Source organism: Macaca fascicularis, chromosome 13, assembly GCF_037993035.2.
Source record: "Macaca fascicularis isolate 582-1 chromosome 13, T2T-MFA8v1.1".
In the NCBI taxonomy this organism is placed as follows: Eukaryota; Metazoa; Chordata; class Mammalia; order Primates; family Cercopithecidae; genus Macaca; species Macaca fascicularis.
This window is the reverse complement of record NC_088387.1, coordinates 17544054-17564096: the sequence shown is the minus strand read 5'-3', so window position 1 is coordinate 17564096 and position 20043 is coordinate 17544054. Positions and strand designations below refer to the sequence as shown.

At 38.0% G+C, this 20043-nt stretch overlaps 1 protein-coding gene across 6 annotated transcripts in view; it reads left to right on the top strand.

Moving 5' to 3' along the window:
• Positions 1-20043, top strand: part of NPHP1 (nephrocystin 1) — a 67775-nt gene that overhangs the window by 1276 nt on the left and 46456 nt on the right. For all 6 annotated transcript variants that reach the window (XM_074010868.1, XM_005575247.5, XM_015433382.4 and 3 more), the window contains exons 2-4: positions 2255-2331; positions 14236-14296; positions 15399-15523. In XM_074010868.1, coding sequence (XP_073866969.1) covers positions 2255-2331; positions 14236-14296; positions 15399-15523 — 263 coding nt within the window. The remainder of the gene's footprint in view (positions 1-2254; positions 2332-14235; positions 14297-15398; positions 15524-20043) is intronic.

Genomic DNA, 20043 nt, shown 5'->3' with positions numbered 1-20043 from the left:
TTTATTTTTTGACATTTTTATTTTACTTTATTTTAATTTTTTTTCATGTGATCTATTACTAAGTATTTTTCCACTGAGTAAAATTATTTCATAATCTTAGGCCAGTAAGAGATTCACTGATACTTTTATTTTATCCATTTCTGTTCTCTTGTTTAAAGTAAAAAGGATTTGGGAGGTAAATATTTAGGTGACTGTGTATTGGAATCAGAACGGTGCAACAAAAGCTAAATACTCTTCTGGTAGAAATAAAAAATGAACTTGATGGGGCATTGACTTATGCTGAACTTTGCTGGACTCTTAATATGGTTCTGTATCTTATTTTTAAATTTCAACTTTTATTTTAGATTCAGGGGGTACATGTGCAGGTCTGTCACATGGGAACACTGTGTTATGCTGAGGTTTGGGGTACAGATGATCCTATCACTCAAGCAGTGAGCATAGTACCCAATAGGCAGTATTTCAGCCTTCATTCCTCTTCCTTCCTCTGCACTCCAGCAGTCCCCAGTGTCCATTGCTGCCATCGTTATGTCTGTGTTTACTCAACAAGTGAGAACGTGTGGTATTTGGTTTTCTGTTCCTATGTTAATTCACTTAGGACAATGGCCTCCAGCTCTATCCATGTTGCTGCAAAGGACATGATTTCATTCTTTTTTATGGCTGCATATTATTTCATGGTGTATATGTACCACATTTTCTTTATCCAGTCCACCATTGGTGGGCATCTAGGTTGATTCCATGTCTTTGCTATTGTGAATAATGCTGAAGGGAACATACACATTCATGTGACATTTTGGTAGAATCATTTTTTTTTTTGAGGGGGGTATATACACAGAAATGGGATTGCTGGGTCAAATGGTAGTTCTGTTTTAAGTTGTTTGGGAAATCTCCAAACTGCTTTCCACAGTGGCTGAACTAATTGTCATTCCCACCAACAGTGTACACGTGTCCTCTTTTCTTGTCAGCCTCACCAGAATCTGTCATTTCTTGATTTTTTAATAATAATCATTTTGACCAGTGTGAGATGGTACCTCATTGTAGTTTTAATTTGCATTTCTCTGATGATTAGTCATGATGAACTAATTTTAAATTTAGTGGGACATTAGGAGAACCAGGAAAAGTTTTAGAAGGAAACTATAAAAATGATTATTAAAACAAACTATTACAAAGATTATTCTCCTGGGAGAAATACTGGCTCTGGAGCCTTTTGATACCTTGACTATCTGGAAAGTGTATTTTGATAGTATTAGCTAATTCCTCCCTGTCTTCACAGAGGACACCTGAAGCCGAAAATGGAACAGATTTTCTATTCGGTGTCCATAGGACAAGTAATCAACAGCCCCTCTGGGTCAGGCCTGCGATGATTGGCTCTATCACTAGGTGTGTGAATTTTGTAAATAACACTCAGATGGATGCCAAATTGCAAGAGTAGAGAAGAAACTAGTGGAATTTTCTCTTTTTTTCATCCACTTTATCTTCTCTACATAATCTATAGAAAACAGACCAAAGAAGTATGTGCCTTTTTGGAGAGTATATTGACAAAGTTACATATAGTGTTAGTAAACTTAAACTACTAAGTCAAGATAAAGTCATGATACATTCAATACAATGGATACCACTCAGTAATAAGAAGGAGTGAACTAATGGTACACACAACAATATGGAAGTATCTCAAAAACATGCTTCATGGAAAGGTCACACAAGAGTGCTTACTGTATACGTCTATTTATATAAAATTTCAAGAGCAGGCAAAACTAATTTATGTTGGAAAAATATCAAAACAGGTTTCTCTATGGAAGATTAAGGAGAGGATTTACTGGCAAGGGCATGAAGGAACTTACTAGGGTGATGGTAGTTTTCTACATCTTGATAAGAATTTTGGTTACACAGATGGATGCATTTGTCGAAACTCAGCAAATGTATGCCTCATATTTGTGCATTTCACTGTATACATACATTGCATCAACTATTGAACTTTAGTTAGTGACATCCGTAGTCCATTATTTAGGGAGAAATGTATTGATAACTGTAACTTACTTTGAAAGGCCTAAGGTGGATTGATGGATAGATCAAATACGTATAGTAAAATGTTAATGTTTTTTCTAGGTAGTGGGTATATGGGTTTTCACTGTAAAATTTTTGAAACTTTGTTGTATGTTTAAAAGTGTTCATTATAAAATACTGGATAAAAAGAGAAGTTTTCTTTCCTAAGGTGATATGGTATTTAACAATGTGATATTTTAAATGGTCTCCGTAGGTTGATAATTTGCTTTCTGAGAGCCAACTGAAAGAAGAAGCCCTAGAACCCAATAAAAGACAAGATATTTATCAAAGGTAAAGTATGCTAATTTATATAAGCTTTCCAGGAACTGCACTTACATTTCAATGCATAGTATTTAAGGCATAGAGATTGGTCCTTTGGAATCAAATGGAAGAATCACATAGTGTTGTAAGTTGAATGTAGAAGAAACCAACCTAATCGTGATGGTTGTGGACTTGCTGTTATGAAAGCAACTATAAAAACTGCTTAATGGAAACATAGGTGACTTGGGCAGGATTACCTTAAATCCTTGGCCTATGTAGCCCAGATCCTGTGACCTGGTCAGAAACCTCTGTCTATAAGCAGTTAGTCCTTCATTGGGATATTAACTTTAACTCCCATGAGAAGACAACACTGTTTTCTAGGTGGGTGGTTTTTGTTTTGTATTTGTTTTTACTTAAAAAAAAAAAAAAATCCTTGGGAGAGTTTAAAGTTAAATAGATGTGATGAACTAAATCAAATTTAGACTATTAATTCATAACATTTGTATTAAGTTTAGGACATCATTAAGATAATCTTTGTTTTTGAGATATTTAAATATTTTGTTACATTCCAAAGAACATGAGATTCATTCTATTAATTTAAGTGAATTATAATTGTTTGGAAAAGTTTTACTTACGTCAGGCATTCAGAGTGTTTAAAGGAAAAACAAATGAATTTTGAAATGTCAAGTGAATTTCATTTATAATAGTAGGATTGATTGTTTAAGGGATTTAGTTCAAGTTTAATTAACAGTAATGAAAGAAAAGCAAAGGTTATTGTTCTTGCTTTACTAGGTTTAAAAACAGAATAAGATTTATAGACGGAATTTGAAGTCCCAGGGAAAACTTTTTAAATTTTATGTTAGTAAACTAAAAATAATAATAATAATAATAATTATAATAATATAAATATATTTTATATATAATATTTTATATAATAATATAATAATATATTATAATAATATAAAATAATAATATTAATTATTGTCTTTTTTGAGACTGAATCTCGCTCTGTTGCCCAGGCTGGAGTGCAGTGGCACAATCTTGGCTCACTGCAACCTCCACCTCCCAGGTTCAAGTGATTCTTCTGCCTCAGGCTCTTGAGTAGCTGGGATTACAGTCATGCCCCATGACACCTGGCTAAATTTTGTATTTTGAGTAGAGACGGGTTTCATCCATGTTGGTCAGGCTGGTTTCAAACTCCTGACCTCAAGGGATCCCCTGGCCTTGGCCTCCCAAAGTGCTGGGATTACAGGTGTGAGCCACCACGCCCAGCCTAATAATTGTTATGTTTTATTTTTTTTGAGACTCTCGCCCAGGCTGGAGTGCAGTGGCGTGATCTCAGCTCACTGCAACCTCCATCTCCGAGGTTCAAGTGATTCTCCTGCCTCAGCCTCCCAAGTAGCTGGGATTACAGGTGCATGCCACCACACCTGGCTAATTTTTTGTATTTTTAGTAGAGACGGGGTTTCGCTGTGCTAGCCAGGATGGTCTCGATCTCCTGACCTCATGATCTGCCCGCCTCGGCCTCCCAAAGTGCTGGGATTACAGGCATGAGCCACTGCTCCTGGCCCCTAATAATTATTTTTAAGCCCAAGTAACCGTAGTCTTCTCTGTGCATGAAAAGAAGATTGTTACTGTCATTTAGAAACTCACTTTGACATTTGCATGTCTGAAAATGTCATGTAGGTGTCATTTTTATCTGCTCAGTGCTCTGAGTCTTAGTTTGAAAACTCATGTCTCATGAGCTCTGGGAGATTTTATTTTACAAAAACATTATTTCGTTAATTCCATTTGTCTGTTTCTTCCTGAAATACCTTTGAGTCAGGTATTGAATATCCTGGACTGATTCTCTAGATCTCATAACTTCCTGTTAATAGTTTCTGTTTTTTTTGAGGGGAGTAGGGGGGTCTCACTCTGTCGTCCAGGCTGTAATGCAGTGGCACAATCACGCCTCACTGCAACTTCTGCCTCCTAGGCTCAAGGGATGCCCCCCGCCCCCACCGTGAGCTGCCATGCTGGCAATTCTCTTGACTTTAACACTTTTCTTTATTATCTATTTCAACAGCCATATTGTTTTATTTCAGCAGTTATATTGTTTTTTTTGTTTTTTAAGACAGAGTCTCACTGTGTCTCACAATCTTGGCTCACTGCAACCTCTGCCTCCTGGGTTCAGGTGATTCTCCTGCCTCAGCCTCCTGAGTAGCTGGGATTACAGGCTCACACCATCACACTCGGCTAAGTTTTTGCATTTTTAGTAGAGACAGAATTTCACCACGTTGGCCAGGCTGGTCTCAAACTCCTGACTTCGGGTGATCTGCCCCTGATGGCCTCCCAAAGTGCTGGGATTACAGACATGAGCCACCATGCCTGGCCATCAGTCATGTTGTTAATTTACAAGTGTTTTCTCTTGTTCTTAATTGTTCTTTTTTCATAGCATCATGTTCCTGTTTTCATATTGATTGCCTTGTTACTACTTCCATGACTAGGAAGCTTTTTTTTTTTTTCCTTAAGTTCTCTTCTGTTCTCTGAATTGTCTTTGCTTTCTCTGGGCTCAGATTCTTTTTAATTAGTTAATTAATTAATTTATATTTGGTTATTCTTAACTTTTATCTTTCATGTTGCCGGTTTTCTTTATTAGGCCTGGCTTATCTGTTTTTACTGAAGAATGAGGGACTAGCCCAGAGAGCTCTCATGGGCTTTTCTACTGTTAGATAGAGAGGGGTCTTTCCTGCTAGTACCATCCCCTGAATAAGAATGAAATTCTATATGTTGATAGGGCTTATCAGAGGCTGGGAAGTAGCTTTTATTCTGAGAAGCTCCCAGTGCCGGAATAGGGCAGGCTCTAACCCTGGTGTGTGAAAACTTCTTTAGCAGTCATGATTCTCTTTAGGTCATTTGTTAATTGTTTTTGTTTGTTTGTTTTTTGTTTTTAGGGAAGAATCCCCTGGTAAGGAGGGAAAGCATGTGCATGTCTTTTCATCTGCAGGGTTTCATAATGTGTTCCTCTATGATTTAGTTTACTTAACCTTTGGTCCTTTATGTCTGCTGAGTCAAGTCCTAGAGTTTTTGGCCTGGTAGATTATCTCCCTCTTATGCTTGTGTTGCATCTTCCACCCTTTATAGGAGAACATGCTTCCAGGCTTTTTCCATGGAGCAGAAATTTGTTGAAATCTCTTGCTGGCTACTTGTCCCTCTTTCCTTCTTTGCAGTGTTCAGGGTTTGCTACCTTTTCAAACGTTTTAATCATTTTTTGTGGGGTTTCAGGAGGCAGTGAAGATGAGTGTGTGCTTAGTTTTTATCCTGAACCAGGAGTCTTAAAATATCAACTGTTTGAGGATTTTAATAATTACATAGTTATAAAGGAGGTAATTGTAATAAATAATTTCTTTTCTTGGTACATTATATTAAAATAGTTTTCCACTCTGGCCTTTTAGTGAAATTTCTGAGTCTAAGTTTCAGTAAAGATTTTTTTGGTCAAGTAACATGACACCTGCCAAAATAAGCAGCTTTACTGTTAGTCTCATTTGACAAAAGCCTGCAGCTAGCTTCTCTCAGGGTGGATTCATGGCTTGTGATATCCTCAAAGACCAGCCTTTGCTGTCCATCCACTCTGCCATCTTTTGCTTGTTGGTGATGTCTCTCCTCATGGTTACAAAGTCCACACCCTCAGCATCTAAGAGCAGATGTAGGAGGGATTCTTTTCATGCCTGGTAAGGGAGGATAAAATGGGAGGCAATCCCAATATACGTGTTTTCTGTTACACTGGGAGCCCTGGGCCCCCTGCCCACCCTGCCTGCAGTGGAGGCTGAGAACATAGGTGCCAGTGGGAAGCTGACTGCCAGCAAAGAGAAGGGTGGGAGAGGGACTTTTGGGGAGGTTGCTAGTGGGGTCAGCCCCAGTTTGATGTTTCCCCTTCTCTTTTTCTACCCTTTTGAGACTTTTGTTCGCTTTAAAAATTTTTTTATTTATTATGGTTTTTAATTTATTTTCTTTAACTTTTAAGTTCAGGGATACATGTATAGCATTGTGCAGATTTGTTACATAGGTAAACGTGTGCCATGCTGGTTTGCTGGACAGATCATTCCATCACCTAGGTATTAAGCCCAGTATCCATTAACTATTCTTCCTGATGCTCTTTCTCCTCCATTTCCTCCTTCCTACAGGCCCCAGTGTATGTTGTTACCCTCCATGTGTCCATGTGTTCTCATTATTCAGCTCCCACTTATAAGTGAGAACATGCAGAGTTTGGTTTTCTGTTCCTGCATTAGTTTGCTGAGGATAATGGCTTCCAACTCTATCCATGTCCCTCCAAAGGACATGATCTGGTTCCTTTTTATGGCTGCATAGTATTCCATGGTGTATATGTACCACATTTTCTTTATCCAGTGTATCACTGATGGGCATTTAGGTTGATTCCATGTATTTGCTATTGTGAGTATGCTACAGTGAACATACGTGTGCATGTGTCTTTTTGATAGAACAATTTCTGTTCCTTTGGATATACACTCAGTAATGGAATTGTTGGGTCAAATAGTATTTCTGCCTCTAGGTCTTTGAGGAATCACCACACTGTCTTCCACAATGATTGGAGTAATTTACACTCCCAACAACAGTGTATAGGTGTTCCTTTTTCTCTGCAATCTTGCCAACCTCTGTTTTTTGACTTTTTAATAATCGCCATTCTGACTGGTGTGAGATGATACTTCATTGTGATTTTGATTTGCATTTCTCTAATCAGTGATGTTGAGCTTTTTTTCATGTTCTTGGCTGAATGTGTGTCTTTTGAGAAGTGTTAGTTTATGTCCTTTGCTCACTTTTTAATGGGGTTTTTTTTTCTTATAAATTTGCCTATTCATAGACTCTGGATATTAGACCTTCATCAGATGGATAGATTGCAAACCTTTTCTCCCATTCTGTAGGCTGTCTGTTCACTCCGATGATAGTTTCTTTTACTGTGCAAAAGTTCTTTAGTTTGATGAGATCCTATTTGTCAATTTTTGCTTTTGTTGCAATGGCTTTAGGCTTTTTGTTGTCATGAAATATTTGCCTGAGCCTATGTCCTGAATGCTATTGCTTGGATTTTCTTCTAGAGTTTTTATAGTTTTGGGTTTTACATTTAAGTCTTTAATCCATCTTGAATTAATTTTTGTGTATGGTGTATGGAAGGGGGTCTAGTTTCAATTTTCTGCATATAGCTAGCCAGCTCTTCCAGCATCATTTATTAAATAGGTAGCCCTTTCCCCATTGCTTCTTTTTGTCAGGTTTGTCAAAGATCAGATGATTGTAGGTGTGCAAGTCTTATTTCTGAGTTCTCTGTTCTGTTCTATTGGCCTATGTGTCTGTTCTTGTACCAGTACCATGCTGTTTTAGTTACTGTAGCCTTGTAATATAGTTTGAAGTCAGGTAGCGTGATGCCTCCAGCTTTGTTCTTTTTGTTCTTTGTTCTTTTTGTATTGGCTATTTGGGCTCTTCTTTTGTTCCATATAAATTTTAAAATAGTTTTTCTAATTCTGTGAAGAATGTCAATGGAAGTTTCATGGGAATAGCATTGAATCTATACTTTATTTGGGGCAGTATGTCCATTTTCACGATATGATTCTTCCTATCCACAAGCATGGAGTGTTTCTCCATTTTTTTGTGTCATCTCTGATTTCTGGAGCAGTGGTTTGTAGTTATCCTTGAGAAGGTCCCTCTCACTCTCTTTGTTAGCTGTACTCCTAGGTATTTTATTCTTTTTGTAGCAGTTGTGAATGTGATTTCAGGATTTAGCTCTCTGCTTGCCTGTTGTTGGTATACAGGAATGCTAGCAAATTTTGCACATTGATTTTGTATCCTGAGACTTCGCTGAGGTTACTTATCAGCTTAAGAAGTTTTTGGGCCAAGACAATGGGGTGTTCTAGATATAGGATCATGTCATCTGCAAACAGGGATAATTTGAGTTCCTCTGTTCCTATTTGAATACTCTTTATTTCTTTCTCTTGCCTGACTTCCCAGGTGAGAACTTCCAACACTGCATAGAATAGGAGTGATGAGGGAGGGATCCTTGTCTTGTGCCTGTTTTCAAAGGGAATGCTTCAAGCTTTTGCCCATTCAGTATGATATTGACTGTTGGTTTATCATATATGGCTCTGATTATTTTGAGGTATGTTCCTTCAATATCTAGTTTATTGAAAGTTTTTAATGTGAAAAGATGTTGAATTTTATTGAAAGCCTTTTCTGCATTTATTGGGATAGTCATTTTTTTTTTTTTGTCTTAAGTTCTGTTTATGTGATGAATCACATTTATTGATTTGCGTATGTTTAACCAAACTTTCATTCTGGGGATGAAGCCAACTTGATTCTGGTAGATAAGCTTTTTGATGTGCTGCTGGATTCAGTTTGCCAGTATTTTGTGGGGGATTTTTGTATCGATGTTCATGGAGGATATTGGCCTGAAGTTTTCTGTTTTTGCTGTATCTCTGCCACGTTTTGGTATTGGGAGGATACTGGCCTTATACATTTAGTCAGGGAGGAGTCTCTACTTTTCAGTTGTTTGGAATAATTTCAGAAATGGTTCCCACTCTTCTTTATACCTCTGGTAGAATTCAGCTGTGAATTCTTCTGGTCCTGGGAGTTTTTTGGTTGGTAAGCTATTTATTACTGCTTCAATTTCAGAACTCATTATTGGTCTGTTCAGGGATTCAGTTTCTTCCCGGTTCAGTCTTGGGAGGGTGTATGTGTCCAATAACTCATCCATTTCTTCTAGATTTTCTAGTTCATGTGCATAGAGGTGTTTATAGTATTCTCTGCTGATTGTATTTCTCTGGGGTCAGTGGTGATATCCCCCTTATAATTTCTGACTGTGTTTATTCTCTCTTTTCTTTATTAGTCTAGCTAATGGTGTATCCTTTTTATTAATTTTTTTTTAAAAAAACTACCTCCTGAATTTGTTCTTTTTAGGGTTTTTCATGTCTCTGTCTCCTTCAGTTCAGCTCTGATCTTGGTTATTTCCTGTCTTCTGCTAGCTTTAGGGTTTGTTTGCTCTTGGTTCTCTAGTTCTTTCAGTTGAGATGTTAGTTCTTTTAGTTGAGATCTTTGTAGCTTTTTGATATGGGCATTTAGTGATATAAATTTTCCTTTTAACACTGCTTTAGCTACATTTCGGAGATTCTGATACATTGTCTCTTTGTTCTCATTAGTTTCAAATGAGCTTACATGGAGATGAAAATAGCGAGCACATTGAAGCTCTCGAAGAAATTGTTGGCAGCTCATTCCCGGTTTCTTTGTGAGTTTAAAGGCGCCTCAGTGAGGAGCACAGGATGCTCCTCTGAGAAAGTCTGCAGCTGGTCCTTAGAATAGACATATTGCCAGATGTGTTCCATGTTGTTCCAGTCCTCAACAATGCCATGCTCCATGAGATAGCAGATCGAGAGCAGCCCTTGGTGCTCCTTGGCTTTGGAGCCAATGAAGATGTCACCTTCAAGGGCTCCTGCCATGACACGAATGTGCATGGGTCGGCCCACATAGTTTGGAAAGCAGTATTTGGGGATCTGATCACCAGCAAAACCAGCTTTAATCACACCAGATCCATTGTGGATCATGACAGGCCAGTTGATGATCACATCGTAGGACTCCATGGCAGAGGAATCTCTCCTTCTGGGGAAGGAACTACCAGTCAGGTTTGCTGCTAGTGTCATTTGTGAATTTCTTAATCTTGAGTTATAATTTGATTGCATTTTGGTCTGTTTGTTATAATTTAAGTTCTTTTTCATTTGCTGAGGAATATTTTATTTCCGATTATGTGGTCAATTTTAGAGTAAGTGCCATGTGGTGATGAGTAGAATGCATATTTTGTTGTTTTTGGGTGGAGAGTTCTGTAGATATCTATCAGGTCCACATGATCCAGAGCTGAGTTCAGGTCCTGAATATCTTTCTCAATTTTCTGTGTTGATGACTTGCCTAATGTTGTCAGTGGGGTGTTAAAGTCTCCCACTACTATTGTATGGGAGTCCAAGTCACTTTGAAAATCTTAAGAACTTGATGTATGAATCTGGGTTGCTGAGACCAGCTCAGTCACGGAGACCCTAACCTAGCAGCGCTAGCAGAATTAAAGACACGCACACAGAAATAGTGTGGAGTGGGAAATCAGGGGTCTCACAGTCTTCAGAGCTGAGAGCCTCGAACAGAGATTTACCCACGTATTTATTGACAGCAAGCCAGTGATAAACATTGTTTCTATAGGTTATAGGTTTACTAAAAGTATTCCTTACAGGAAATAAAGGGATGGGCCGAAATAAAGGGGTGGGTCTGGCTAGTTATCTGCAGCAGGAACATGTCCGTAAGGCACAGATTGCTCATGCTATTGTTTGTGGTTCAGGACTGCCTTTAAGCAGTTTTCCGCCCTGGGTGGGCCAGGTCTTCCTTGCCCTCATTCCAGTAAACCCACAGCCTTCACTGTGGGTGTCATGGCCATCACGAACATGTCACAGTGCTGCAGAGATTCTGTTTATGGCCAGTTTTGGGGCCAGTTTATGGCCAGATTTGGGGGTCTCTTCCCAACATGGGTGATCTTTTATTGGGTGCATATATATTTAGGATAGTTAGCTCTTCTTGTTGAATTGAACACTTTACCATTGTGTAATACCCTTCTTTGTCTTTTTTTTAATCTTTGTTTGTTTAAAGTCTGTTTTGTCAGAAGCTAGAATTGCAGCTCCTGCTTTTTTCTGTTTTCCATTTGCTTGGTAAATTTTCCTCCATCCCTTTATTTTGAACCTATGTGTGTCTTTGCACATGAGATGGGTCTCTTGAAGACAGCATACCAGTGGATCTTGGCTCTTTATCCAGCTTGCCATTCTGTGTCTTTTTAATTGGGGAATTTAACCCACTTACATTTAAGGTTAGTATTGTTTTGTGTGAATTTGATCCTATCATCATTATGTTAGCTGGTTATTTTGCAGATTTGTTTATGTGGTTGCTTCATAGTATCACTGGTTTGTGTACTTCAGTGTGTTTTTATAGTGGGTGGTATCAATTTCTCCTTTCCATATTTAGCCTTTCCTTCAGGAGCTCTTGCAAGGCAGGCCTGGTGGTGACAAATTCCCTACGCACATTTGCTTGGTCTGAAAAGGATCTTATTTCTCCTTCGTGTATGAAGCCTAGTTTGGCCGGATATGAAATTCTGGGTTGGAAATTTCTTTTCTTTAAGAATGATGAATATTGGTCCCTGATCTCTGCTGGCTTGTAGGGTTTGGGTTTCCGCTGAGAGGTGTGCTGTTAGTCTGATGAGCTTCCCTTTGTAGGTGACCTGGCCTTTCTCTCTGACTGCCTTTAAATTTTTTTTTTTTTCATTTTGACCTTGGAGAATCTGATGATTATGTGTGTTGGGGTTGATCTTCTCATGGAGTGCCTTACTGGGGTTCACTGGATTTCCTGAATTTGAGTGTTGGTTTGTCTTGCTAGGTTGGGAGAGTTATGTTTTTCAACTTGGTTCCATTCTTCCTGTCATTTTTAGATACCCCAATCAGTCATAGGTTTGGTCTCTATACATAATCCCATTCATCCTTTTTTCCCTATTCTTGTCTGCCTGTCTTAATTCAGAAAGATAATCTTCAAGTTCTGAGATTCTTTCCTCTGCCTTGTCTATTCTGCTGTTGATACTTGTGATTGCATTATAAAGTTCTTGTGTTTTTCATCTCCATCAGGTCAGTTATGTTCCTCTCTTAATTGGCTGTTCTGGCTATCAGCTCCTGTATTGTTTTATCATGATTCTTAGCTTCTTTGCAGTGGGTTTCAACATGCTCCTTTAGCTCAATGGAGTTTTTTGTTATCCACTTTCTGAAGCCTCCTTCTGTAAGTTCAGCCATCGCAGCCTCAACACACTTCTGTGCCCTTGCTGGAGTGGGGTTGTGGTCATTTGGAGCAGAAGAGGCACTCTGGCTTTTTGAGTTTTCAGCATTTTGTGTTGATTCTTTCTCATCTTTATGGGCTTATTTGCCTTTGATCTTTGAGGTTGCTGACCTTTAAATAGGATTTTTGTTCAGTTTTTATTGTTGATGTTGTTGTTTTCTGTTTGTTTGTTTTTCCTTTAACAGTCAGGACACTCTACTGTAGCACTGCTGTGGTTTGCTGTAATCCAGACCCTAATTGCCTCGGTTTTTCCCATACCTGGAAGTATCACCAGTGAAGGCTGCAAAACAGCAAATCTGGCAGCCAGCTCCTTCCTCTGGAAGCTCTGTCCCAGGAGAGTACTGACTTGTTGCCAGCCCAAATACACTTTGTAGGAGGTGGCTGGAATCCCCTTTTGGGAGGTCTCACCTAGTCAGGTGGAATGGGATTACAGACCCACTTAAAGAAGCAGTCTGGCTGCTTTTTGGTAGAGCACATGTGATGCGTTAGGGGGGACTTTTTCTTGTCCAGACCATTTGTATTCTCCAAAGCCAGCAGGCTAGAATGGCTAAGTCTACTGAACCACAGAGATGGCAGCCACCTCTGCCCCCGGTAACTCGGAACTGCCTCAGACAGATTCCAGACTGCTTTGGTTGGCTGGCTGGAATTCCAAGCCAGTGGGTCTTAACTTGTGAGTTGCCATGGAAGTGGGGGCCATGGAAGTGGGGCCCATGGAACAATGCTGCTTGGCTCCCTAGATTCAGCTCCCTTTCTGGGGATATGTACAGATGGATATCCTCCCTTGCTGGGGATCCTGGGGCCAGAATATGTAAAATTCCTGGGTCACTGTGTGTGCGTGAGCAGCGGCTCTGTCAAGATACCACACAGTTCTGTGTATTGGACCCAAGGCCCTGGTGGCATGAACTCAGGAGATCTCCTGATCTGTGGGTTGCAGAGATCCGTGGGAGAAGCATGGTTTTCTGGGCAGCGTTGCACAGTCACTCACTGCTTCCCTTGGTTGGGGATGGGGGTTCCTTTGGCACCATGCCACTCCCGGGTTGGCTGTTGTTCCCCTTCTTCCCTGGCTTTTCTGCATTCTCATGGGTCAAGTTGTTTGCCCTGTCAGTCCCAATGTGTGAACCTGGATATTTCAGTTGAAGGTGCTGAATTCACTTGCCTCTCTTCATTCCTCTCAGTGAGTGCCACAGACCACAGCTGCTTCTAATCGGCCATCTTGGATCAACGTTGTTATTCCCTTTTTCATGCTTATTTCATTTCACTCACATCTATAAGCAAAAAAAAAAAAAAAAAAAAAAAAGACTCTAATGGCATGAAAAGATGACTTTTGTAGGTTATTGTTTGGTAAAGCATTTGATTTAAAAAAAAATATCATGAGCTATAGCTCATAGCTCATATTTGGTCATTTTTTGTACTTTTCATTTGGGTATCTAAGACTTAATGCTGAATTGAAGCATCTGTAGGATAAATAAAACTCTGGACCTGTCTGGACAAGCCAAGCTCAAAGCAGGCATGTGCTGTAGTGGCCTCAAATAGGCCAACTGTGGAATCCTAAACTGCCTTCATATTGTTGCTGTACCATTGAGCAGCTATGTGGACTTGGACACTTTTTAGAACTTCACTTTCTTTAAGTGGAGTGAGGGTTGTTATGAGGCTTAAATGAGGTAATGCTTGTAAACTGCTTAACATGGTTGGCACACAATAAACTTTAGTTTTGTCTCTGAGGCTTATGGAGGGTCCTAGGTTTATGGAGTTGTAGAGTTGGAGAAGCATTTTAAAGTCCAACATTCGTCCTTATTTTAGAGAGAGGAAACTGATGCCCAGAGACACTGAAGGTTTCTGAAGCTTGGTTATCATGTCTATGTGTGTTACAGTTGGCTATGAGGATCATCTGAGTTAATAGGTGGAAAAGCGTTTATATGTCAGTTTTTTAGCATTGTTCATACAGTGGCTAATTGCCTTGCCTGCTCAATGACTGAATGATTTTATAAAGTAGCTTTCTGGTTCTGACAATAGAAAAATAAATATATTTTCTTTTTTTTTTAAATTTAGATGTATCCAGTTAAAGCAGGCAATAGATGAAAATAAAAATGCTCTTCAAAAATTAAGCAAAGTAAGTATTGAGGTTAATCATATTATTAAAACATCTCTTCTTATACAAGTATTTTTATTCAGTGGGAGTTAATTCAAGCCGGTAAGTTCCTGGGTTTACATTAGCAATGTAGTCTAACTGCAGCCAGTGCTGGCTTGCCAAACAGGGTTGCTAAGTCTGTGCTTGGGAGCAAAGCAAAATTCAAGGCTCCAACTACCAAAAAATATTCAGCTTTGATGAACTCACCTGCTATTAAGGATTCAGACAATCCTGGAAGGAGCTATTTTTATTTTTGCATTTTGTGAGTTCTTTGTTTTACAGTTTAGAATTGTTTTTATTTTAATTTCTTCATGGGGAAATAATGCATAGTCTGGCCCTGAGGGTAAGTGGTAAAGAAGCTTCTTGTATCAAATGGCAACTCTGATATCAATGTCTCTGCAAAAATAGGAGGAACAGGAATTTAACCTTGACAATCCCTTCAGGAATTTTTTTTTTTTTTTTTTTTTTTTTTTTTTTTTTTTTGCATGAGCCTTGGCTACCCCTAGATGTCCAGGTCCAGAGACTAATGGAGCCTTTAAAGTGGAAGGCACCTGAAAGTCAGCTCTCCAGCTGTATATTACTCCCCTTTATTGCATCTGAGATATGTGGTCACTGAAGAGCTCATCCAAATTTCTCTAGTGGCACAAAACTTTTCAACTTAGGCTGTTTGAAAACCTAATTATTCCTGTTTTACAGGTGAGGAAATTGAAGCTCTCAGTGGTGAAGCAGCCATGCCTCTTCTGTCAATAAGTGGCAGAACTTGGGATTGGTGCCGTCTTATTGACCCTAAAGCCAATCTTCTGTCAGAACATATCTCTGACTGACTATGGAAGGTCTATAGTACTTAGCAAGAAAATAAAACAAAAACCTAAAACAAGTGGTATAATTTTATTTTTTCATTTGGTTTGCATTCCAACACAATCGCCTGTTTCTTTTAAATCTAATTTATTTCTCTTAAGATAGGTGTAATGTCACACTGATATTTACTTGTTTTTATAGCACTTATTGGAATTTTTTGTTGTTCTTTTGAAATTAGTAAATTGCAGTTAATTTTTCAGTGAAACTGACCTATATTCTCTCATAGGCTGATGAATCTGCACCTGTTGCAAACTATAACCAGAGAAAAGAAGAGGAGCATACTCTTTTGGACAAGCTTACCCAACAACTGCAGGGCCTTGCTGTGACAATAAGTAGAAAAAATATAACTGAGTATGCTTCCTTTCTATCTTTCTTTTTTCTTTTTTAAAGATATGTCACCAATAGCTTTAATGTTTAACTCAAAGACATATAACAGTAGAGATGTAAACATATGACACTAACAATAGAATCAGTCAGCATTTATTTATTGTCTGTAATAGAAGGTGTTAGATCCCATGAGAGACAGAAAGAAGTGTAAGTCATAGTCTCTGCCCTCAGGCAATTTATAATTTAGTTGAGGAAACAAAACAGAGATCTGAAAAACTAAATGAACAAATGTTAGAAAATAAAGATGATATATTTAATGTCAATGTTGATGTGTAAAAGGGAAATGATTTGGAAAGTCTACTTGCATCGTTCTCCCTTTCATAAACATTCTTTAAAAATTTGAAGCAAAGACTGAGTGTGGTGGCTCATACCTGTAATCCCAGCATTTTGGAAGGCTGAGGCAGGAGGATCACTTGAGGCCAGGACTTCAAGACCAGCCTGGACAATATAGTGGACCCCATCTCTACAAAAAAACCCAAATTAGTCATGCTTGGTGGCACGTACCTATAGTCCCAGCTACTTGGAAGGCTGAGGCAAGGAGGAGTGCTTGAGCCCAGAAGTTCCAGGCTACAGTGAGCTATGATCACTTCAGTGCACTCCAGCCTGGGCAATGGAGTAAGACACTGTCTCTATTTAAAAAAAAAAAAAAAAAAAATTGAAGCAGGGACATGCATTGTTTTTCTGCCAGAGTGTATGTTAATAATAGCTTCTAAAAGTTGTAAAGAAGACTTACATATACAAGTTGAGTATTCCTTATCTGAAATGCTTGGTATCAGAAGTATCTTTAATTTTGGATTGTTTTGGATTTTGGAATACTTGCATGGTACTTATTGGTTGAGCATCCCTAATCTGGAAATCTACATTTTGAAAGGCTCCAATCAGCATTTCCTTTGAGTGTTATTTTGACGCTCCAAAAGTTTCAGATTTGGGAGTCTTTTGGATTTTCAGATTAGGGATACCAACCTGTATGAACAAACTCAATTTGTGGGAAGCAAAAGAAAAAAACCAGTTAATCAGACTCTTTCAGTGTTGTTCTCCAACCTTTATACTGTACCTGGGGAAAAAATGCTAAAGGTGGTAGATGCGAGGATCTAGAATTTCCAACGATTCTTAGTACTGAGAATGGCAGAGTAGTTGGTATTGGACTTACCTTCCCACCATAAATGACTATAAAGTCTGGACAAAATATACAAAGTATTCGTTTGAAGCCATTGAGCATCTACCAAGCAGGGTTGATATTCTTGATATACGGAGACACATGAAGCGAATCCTACATTCACCTAGACTTTTTCCCTGGGAATAATTTATGGGCTGTGGTGGAGGAAGGTAGATTCCAAGCAGGGAATAGTAGTCTTACTCGACTGAGGAGACAGAGATCACACTTTGGAGCTGCCCAGTTCACTGGGAGTTGTGGAGCAAGGTGCCATAGAGAGGAGGGAACTGCAGAGAAACAACTCCAGCAATCTGAAAGGTCTCCTGGGCTGTCTAGGGGCATGATGCCTGCGAGGCCTGGCAGAAAGTACCTGCTGGGAGACTGAGAGTTTAATGGATTCTGAAAATCATATGGTCCTGGAAAAACACTGGAGTTTGTACATAGCTCTAGTAAAGAGACTTGGGAAATGCTTCAGGCATTTGATAGAGATCACAGAAGACCCAGGCCTTAGGAGTAAAGAAAACACCCTGAGAGTAACAACCATGATCTAGGAATAACGACAAAGCTGAAGTAGGTCTTCTGTAAAGGAGCCTAAAAGCAGACCTTATCAGAAACAAGATAATTTAACTGTGTAACATTAAATGAATTTAAAATTTCTTAGGGGAATCTAACATAATCCAAAGTCTGTAAGTGTGTCTTGTAATGTGTCCATCACAGTAACCAGTAATAAAAAAAATTAGAAATGCAAAAAGGCAGGGGAAAATACATGATCAATAAGTGACAAGTGATAAGATGGTCAATAAAAACAGACCCAGATATGATCCAGATACAGAGTTAGTTGACAAGGACTTCTAAATAATATGATTAATGCGGTAAAGAAAATAGAAGAAAAGATGAATGATATGGGAAATGGGTGTATTTTAAGAGAATTCAAGTATAGAAAAATCAAATGAACATTCTATAACTAAAAAATACAATTGATAAACTAATGGCTGAGAACTTCCAAAATCTGACTCAATGTATAGACTCAAAAATCTGAGAAATGTATTAAAATCAAGAGAATAAATAATCAGTAGCTCAGAGATGTGAGAATTAGCAAATAAGAACCACAAAACAACAATTTTTAATATGTTAAATAATTTATAGGAAAAGATAGATAAGATGAATAGAGTGGAATCTTAAGCAGATGAACGGAAACTAATCAAGACCAAAATGAAAATTCTGGAGCTAAAAAAATGCAATATATGAAATAAATTTGCTGGGTGGTTTAACAGAAGATTGGATACAACAGAAGAAGGAAGGGATCAGTGAACCCGAAGACAGCTTAAAACTTTTTCAAACTGATACGTAAAAATAAAAAAATGCAAAGGACAAAACAGAATGTAAGAGAGAGGTGGGACACTGTTAAAAGTTATAACAGATTTGTAATTGAAGTCTCAGAAGAAGAGAGAGAATGAAGCACAAGAAATATTTAAAGAGATAGTGACTGAAAACATTTTAAAATTATGATCTAAGAGAGATATCAATCCACTGATCCAAGAATCTCAGGGAACCCCAAACAGAATCAATATAAAGAAACCCACGCACAGGTACCTCATAGCCAGACTACTGAAAAACCAAAGATAAATAGAATATCTTAAAACCTGCCAAGGGAAAAAAGGAAACATTTAGAGACAAATGACAGAATCAGAGCTGACATCTTATGAGAAAAAATACAGGTCAGAAAACAATGCAGTAACATCTTGAAAACATTGAAAGAAGAAACTATCAACTCAGAATTCTGTATCCAGCAAAAGTATAAAAAATTAAAGTGAAATAAAGATATTTTCAGGCAAACAAAACCTGAGAAAATTTGTCAACTGATCTGAAGTATAAGAAATGTTAAAGGAAGTTCTTCCAGCTAGCAAACAATGATCCCATATGGAAATTTGGATCTTCAAAAAGGATTGAAGAAGATGGGTATATAGGTACATATAAAAGCCTGTTTTTTTCGTTTCTACATGCCTTTAAAAGACACTCGATTGTGTAAAGCAAAAGATATATTTGGGGATTTAAGATATCCAGTCGATTCTCATTATTTGCAATAGCTATGTTGTGTAAAGTTGCCATGAACACTTGATTAGTAAATACTAAACCATTACTCCTGGGGAAATACAGACTTAAGACTCCTGTGAGCCTCTGGTCACAATGTTTTTGTCAACTGAGTAACATACAACCTTGTGTTACTATTTAAAGACATCTTATTTCGTATATTTTATTGATTCATTAACATTGAATTCACACCAACGGCACTGCACTCATGCATGAACAAGTCTTACCTAACACACTTATTTTCTCCAGAAGGTACATTATAGCCTTCTTGTGCTTAGGAATACCACACGGCTCTTCAGCACTATGTGTCGGAGCCATTTTAAACAACAAAATCACACACAATAAATAAACAAACAAAACCACCACAAAAGTGCAAAACGTGTGGCACTACATAGACTGTAAAAAAGGCCACTTTCCTGTATGAGAGCTGAAAAAAAAAAAGGCAGGTGTCACCATGTTCGACTTCAGTTGGGAATGTGTATGCCAGACAACTCAGTTTTTTTGCTGCTTTGTGTATGTCCACAAATGACCACAAAAGCACTGTGAGTGTTAATTGGGAGTTTACAAATAAAGTTTAGTGAGCCAATGAATTCACAAATACAGAATCTGCATGTTGCAAGGACTGACTATATGTAGAAGGAAAATGTGACAGTAGCACAGCATAGCACAAAGGCTGGCAGGTCAGTGGAATTATATTATTTATCTTAAAGTTGTTTTATCTTTGGTGAAATGTGATATTTCAATTAGACTGGTAAGTTAGGGATGCATATTGTAATACCTAAAATAATCAGTAACAAAATAATACAAAGAAGAGTGTAGTTAGTAAAACAACACAATAAAATGGAATACTAAAAGTGATTTGATTAACCCAAAAAAGGCAAGAAAGGAGAAATAAAAAAAACAGATGAGACAAATAGAAACCAAATACTAACGTGGTTTCAATGCAGCCATTTGGATAGTTACATTAAATATAAATGGAGTAACACTCCAGTTACAACAAAGATTGTCAGACTGAATTTTTTTTTTAACCTATATAACATACTAGTTAGAAGAGATACACTTTAGTATACCATTATAGAGAGATTGAAAGTAAAGAACTGGAAAGAGATATTCCATGTTCTATAACAAAGATATTCTTTGTTCTATAACCAAAACAAAGGTGATATGGTTACAGTAATACAGATATTTAAGGCTAAAAGGAATTTGCTGTTTAAGAAAGGACATTTCATGATGACAAAAG